This window comes from Struthio camelus, chromosome 4 (assembly GCF_040807025.1).
Source record: "Struthio camelus isolate bStrCam1 chromosome 4, bStrCam1.hap1, whole genome shotgun sequence".
NCBI classification, from domain to species: Eukaryota; Metazoa; Chordata; class Aves; order Struthioniformes; family Struthionidae; genus Struthio; species Struthio camelus.
In genome coordinates this window covers 27,879,082-27,885,476 of record NC_090945.1, presented here as the reverse complement: position 1 = coordinate 27,885,476, position 6,395 = coordinate 27,879,082, and the positions used below count along the sequence as shown (strand labels likewise).

The 6,395-nt window shown below is 45.1% G+C and overlaps 1 protein-coding gene across 1 annotated transcript; it reads right to left on the bottom strand.

Moving 5' to 3' along the window:
• Nucleotides 1–523: 523 nt before the first annotated feature.
• On the bottom strand, nt 524–6,088 carry LAMTOR3 (late endosomal/lysosomal adaptor, MAPK and MTOR activator 3). Its single transcript, XM_068942020.1, has 7 exons — nt 5,952–6,088; nt 5,800–5,847; nt 5,478–5,512; nt 4,533–4,591; nt 3,547–3,680; nt 2,388–2,451; nt 524–1,374 (listed from the first exon to the last, which is right to left on the bottom strand). Exons 2-7 carry the CDS (start codon nt 5,806–5,808, stop codon nt 1,301–1,303), a joined length of 375 nt encoding a protein of 124 aa, XP_068798121.1. The 5' UTR covers nt 5,809–5,847; nt 5,952–6,088; the 3' UTR covers nt 524–1,300.
• Between the last annotated feature and the right edge of the window lie 307 nt (nt 6,089–6,395).

The following is a 6,395-nucleotide window of genomic DNA, read 5'->3' as shown; positions in this document are numbered from 1 at the left end:
TGACAAGTTATTCTCAGCAAGAGTTTTTAAGCCAAGAATTCACAGCCCTCCTCTCCAGCAGAGCCCAAACACAGTCACCTTCCCCAGCCCACCTGATCCTGAAGGTGGGTAATGTACAAATGAGCGGGGCGGGGGGGTGGAGGGGTGGTACAGCCTCACTTTTCCCAGGTGAAAGCAGACGTCTGCTCACAGCGCTCTCAGACCTGGGAGCTTAGTTTCAGAGCTGAAAATCTACACTGGAGCCATCACAAAGGGATGGGGGGGAGGGGAGCGAGGGGAGAGAAGGGCATGAGATTGAGCCCCAGTGATCTTACAAATTGGAAGTCAGTCACACATTAATTTCTGCACCTGCACACTGACACAGGGCTTTGATATCCATCTGTAAGATCCAACCAAAGGACATGCTGGTTAGTTTTTAACCTGTAAACTCCCAGGTTTAGTATAAGCAATCAAGACCTGTTTTCTACACAAAGTCGGATGTGTTATAGAATGTTATGGCACAACAGAAAAATGGACCAGGCTCTGTCATTTAAAAATACTATATTTTATTTAAATTTACTTAGGAAAACCAAGAGTAAATGAGCTGAGAGTGTCACCAGTAATGAACCCACACAAAGAGTATGAGACATAAGAACTTCACACCTATATTACACAAAAACCCATGAAGTGAAAGACTGGGCACTTCTCTGGGCACTAGGAAAAGCCCTGAAGCAAAAGCTTTTGTAGGAACAGCTCTTGTATAGAAGCAGGATGCAGCCGACATCCAGATTAACAGAACTCCTTTTCCAGAGCATCACCAATCTGAGAAATATGGGGTATTTATTGATTGTACTGATATGTCACTGCTAGCAAACTTGCTTTCACAATATTCTTTTTCAAGCACATCTTTGATAACATTTTGTAACAAATTAAATGTTTTCCAGTATGCAGTGGTAGCTAGTCAGAGGATAAGTCCTGCCATATGCCTGATTCCCTGTACAGCAAACGATCTGTGAGTTGCTCATTTGCACCTACAGCATCATGCTGATAGAAACAGCTCAGCTGGCTGAGCTAAACTCCACGGGAGCTATTTTGGTGGTCTCTCCAGTACTGCACAATACAAGAAGTGTGGCCTAAATAACATCCATCTACAACACACTAGTAGATCATTTCAGATTCAGTACTATGTACAATTTATTCTTACTTAGTATACTAGGGAGATGTGGTATTTCTTCTGAGGCATGTTACTCGACTGAGGATTATTGAATCTTTCTGCCCACTGGGCTGCAAAGAGATGCTGAACTTGGGCTATGCCATCAGGTTAAGAAACTTCAACAACCTGCCTCAATTCTTCAAACAGGGGCGTGAGCTCCTTCTCTAAACTTACAATCAACCCTGGAAAGAGAAGAGACAGAACATCTCATTAGATCACCCCACAGCAGAAGCCTCTCTCCAAAACCCGCAGCTCCCTCCTCTTTGAGGCCACATCAGGAAATCCTTCCTGTACAGAACATTTCACTCCAGCTTCTTGCTCCCCAAGGGAGAGGCACGTGGCAACTGATCCTGGCAGCAAACCGAGGGCCCCCGTGCCCGTTCCGAGGTGCGGCCCAAGGCACAGGCACGAGCAAACTCACTGCAACGCAGCTGTCAGCTGTGCTGCAAACCTCCTCCATTAGTGCCCTGCTGTTTCCCAGAGTTATCAAGGGCCAAACAGCTGTACCAGAAATAAATCCCTTTTGCTCTCACTCTCTCCCTCGTTAGCCAATACCCTTGTGAGCAAATCCAGGTGACTCACTCCAGGGTTTGCCTATCCTAGAGAACTGAAAAGATGAAGCTGCACATGTTAATGCGGGACATAGCTTGCCCTGCATTAGTTTCATTACTGCGGGTGGCAATAACTGCCACTATTGATTTAGTAAGATACAGATGTTGCTTTCTGTGAAAACCAAGAGCGCACCTGCCCCAGAAGCCAGCCATTTGACAAGGGTGGGAAAGACAAGGCATAGAAGCCTGAAAGAGTAATTTAGAGATCGTTAGATTTTTTTTTTTTTTAAAAAACATTTGGTCCACTTCATGTGGCACTAACGGAAAGAGACCAAACAACTGGTTAATACGACACGATTGTTGCCAGTGCAGTGCATTCTCTCACACAAGTAAGGATAAAGTCAAATACAGGAGATGCAAGCTACTTTCTAACTGAGAGTATTGTCTTCAGCAAGTCACCAGGAATCTTCAGGAATTTTTACCCATGCATTTCCTTCCAGCCCCTCACAACACTCTTTCTGATAAAATTCATAGCAGGAGCAAAGTTAATATATCTTCAACTAAATTCAAGTAATTTATCTTCAATTATTCAAACATCTGGGGCTTAAAATGCCATAATATTTAAAGCATATCTGAAGACATACCGGTATTGGCATTGCTGCTAGCAATGAAACTTACTACCAAAGGCAAGCGATTGAACTGGACCACCTGCAAGGAAAAAGAATAATATTCAGAAAACAGCTAACACACCTTGCACTTTAGAGCTTTGCTACATAAACTCTTTCTGAAACAAGTACTCTCCACAATTTAAAGGGCAAGTAGGAGTAAGAACTGTAGAAGTGGCTTTTAAGCATATCTGTTTCATAAGATTCATTGTTAAAAACACTAACAGAGCCTTTACCACAGTACAGGAAGGTGTTCTTAGAAAGCCTGGTGTTTCCTTCCCTTTCATTTTCTTCAATTATCCACTTGAAATCAACTCAACTGCAAAAGCTACAGAACACTCTATGAAAATCACACACTCTACAGATGTCAAGAAGGCAGGCAGGTTTATTGCTTTAAAATGCTACTCAGCGTATAGAAATATTTCTTCTTTCCTTAACTGGGAGCTCAAACCTTGAGCACAACAATATATCAGTAGTGTCAAGAGAATCAAAGCAATATATTCCTGTGCATAAACTAATTCATTCAAAGCTGGACACAGTAGCCCAAACAGCTGATCAGTTTACTGCAGTCATACTAAAAAGCTTGCAAGACCACCAGGACTTCAGAAGGAGCAGAAACTTATTGGATGCTAGATTTCAGGACACAAATATAATATCTAGTCTGTAAAAATTGAATGGGTATTTCAAAACTTTCTTTTCTTGAAGTCTTATTTGCAGCAAGATTAACTGTGAAGTAAGCTGGATGTGCTTATTTGAAGTTTTTTTTTTTTTTTTTTAATAGGTGTCTCTGATCATAAACACACAAGTATTCATTTGTACAAGAGAACGTTAACCCATCATAACAAGTTCTGGAGGCCATTTCAACAGCACCTGCAGCAAATTGCTGGTTACTATCTGCTCAGGAAAGCTCACCAGTTTCAATGAGTAAATCTTCTCAGGTTTGATAAACAGGAAAGTAGCTCAACAAATATCGCAAATGTTTAACTTAGCTAGCTTTAAGTAGCACCAGAAATAAAACATACATAAGTATTTTAATAGCAGCCTATTGGAAACCTACCACAGCTTAAACCACCTTCCCTCTCCTTTCTCAATGTAGGAATTGCTCTGGCCAGTAAGAACAAGCAATGCTGTTCCTCACCTGGTATGTATTGTAGTAACAGATGATGCTTTTGTTTTTTGAAAGTCCTAGTTTACTGCCCTGATCTGTTGCAAGGGCAAAGGTGGACAGAAAGCCAGGTCTAAGTGCATGTTCTGGAGCATTATCATTGGCAACTGAAACAAAACATGAACATTTTTTGTTTTTACATGGTATCTATGACCGCATCACAAATCCTCATTCAACTTGGTGCTGTTCCAAATGTAGATTTGGTGTACAAGATGCATTATTTGTCCCCCAGCACTTCTGCAACAACTAACTGCTATGGGGCAACCTTCAAAAGCAGTATATAGGTTAACATTCAGTAAACGACCTGTGGTCGTTACACCAGCATCCTTCCTTGCACTCCTAAGAAACACTTTTCCTTTATGGAGCACAGTCTGTGTTAGTGCTGCTTTGGTTCAGCATTCTCCACCAGCAAGCATTCATTTGCAGGAAGGCAGGTGAAGGTACGCAAAATCTGCTTGGCACTTAAGTACTTTGGGACGTAAATATTTTCAGGTACCTGAATCTTTGCATTCTTAAACTATTCTACCTACAACGTATAAACATCTTAAACAAGAACTGCAGAGACATGATACAAATGATAGTGCCAAAAAAGCAAACCGAGTCACATAAAACCTGTAAGTTGGATGCAAATTCTTCTGAGCACAGATCAGAAGGTATTCAAGGTATTATGCTAACTAAACATCACTAACTTCCCTCCTAGCACCTTATAACAACCTGCAAGTGATCTGAAGATACAAACACCTTATACCATTCCAACCATGTTCACTGATGATGCAAAAGAAGAAAAGTCCTGTGGACTACATCATCAGGAACATTGCATAAACATAGATAGATGAAAGGATTACACAATTAACTATTAAAGCAAAAATCTGATATTCACAGATAGCAGCTGTAAACACAAAAGTCTGTCATTCTTTTACCCACCCCTTTGCAGCACACAGTGAGAAGCTGAAGTTTACCTTTGATAACAGGCACACCATCTCTATCTGATACTACAATAGCATGAAGACCTTCAACACTGCAGAAAACAAAGAAAATACACCTTTTAAAATGAAGAATAATTAGTGACAAAGAGTTTTTTTTCTGCACAAACATGCAAGAAAGGGAAGAAAGCAATACGGAAAAAATTGCTGCAGTAAGCTCTGCCTATCATGAAAACACTACTCAACAGGAAGAGACTTGTAAAATACATACTGCTCAATAACCACGGTCTCTTGAAAGAATTAAAACAGTGAGTATAAAATAAAAATACTGAAGATGGTGTGGAACTTTCAGCAGCAGAAAGAGGAATGTTACTGTAAAAGTTTCATTAGCCAAGCAAGAGACTTGAGATATAGTATATAGTCAATAAGTGCCAGTTTCACTGTGTTTGTGCATGATCTCCTGACTGCAGCTGTTTAATGATACTAGTAACTTAAAATTACCCCAAACTGAGTTATCAAGGACTTGGAGACTGAGTCACCAGGAGTGTTTTTTTCCACTTCTCATTGAGAAGTGATAAAGCATACTGGGCTTCCTTTCAAACGCACAAGTACAAGGTTAAGCTGGTTTCATCTTAAGGTACTTCCAGCTCACTTACACAACAGAAAAGTACACTAACCTTCGGATTAACCATGTCTCTTTAACAGCAAAAGGGATTAGTAATTGACAGTTCTCTCGAGTCAGATACCGCACAGACATCCTCTGGCACAGTTTAAAAACAACTTAAACGTTTGACACTGGCAGGCTAGATAAGGATGCTTCCAAAAGCCACCGCATTGTATTACCTTCACTGGAGATCCGAAACAAAACAAAAAAAAAACACCAAAAACCCCACAAAACAGCACCCCCAAAAACCGCAAACGCACCACTTGCGAAACAGGACAGGCAGCCGGCACCCGAGCGCGGTGCGGTGCCCACGTTACCTTGGCAGCTTCTTGTAGAGAAACCTCTTCAGGTCCTGAAGGGAGAGACGGCCGTCAGGTTGCTCCTCAGAGAAAGCGCACGCAGAACAGCGCCGCAGCCGGCTCTGCCCGCTGCCGGCGGCTCCCCTTCCCCCCGCGACCGCCGCCAGCAGTCCGGCGGGTCCGGCCCCCCCCCCTCCCTCCCTCCCTCCCCGGCGGCGCGGGCCGGGCGGCGGCCGTTAACGGCTGCTCGCGCGCCCAACCGCCGCCCCAACGGCAGCACCCCCCGCGCGAGCGGGCCCGGCCGCGGCCCCAGCCCCCCCACCCCAAGGCTCGCACTTACGTCGGCCATGGCTCGGGGCCTCCCGGCGCTGCTGCCACCTCCGCGGCCCTGCGGGACAACGTACCAACGGTCACCAGCGCCGCGGCGGCCCCGGGAACGGCGGGTGGCCCGGGTTGGGGGGGTGGGGGGGGAAGGGGGGGGGCAGTGCTCACCTGCCTGCGCAGCCGCCACCGCCACTTCCCCTTTAAGCCGCTATCACGTGACGACGCGGCCGTCACAGCCCCGGAAGCGCTTCCCCGCCGCGGCAGCGCCAGATTCGTCCCGCTGGCAGGCGCCGAGCATGCGCGACCGCGGCGCGGCTACGGTGCGACGGCGGGGCCAAACGCGGCCGCGCCGGCGGCAGGAGCCCTGGGGGCGGCGGAGAGAAGAGACAGCGCGGGCGGCCTTTCACACCGAAAATAAGTTTATTTTGATGCCAGTCCCGTGTTACATCAGGTATATTACAAACCACACAAGTCTTTTAAAACCTCACTCGTGAGCTTCGACTGCGCATTGGCAAAATAAAGTCCGTTTCCTGCTGGGGGACCCCTTTCAGTGCAGCCCCTTTTGCCAGGCTCCCGCTAATATTTGATTTTTCTTTTTTTTTTTCCGGAGGT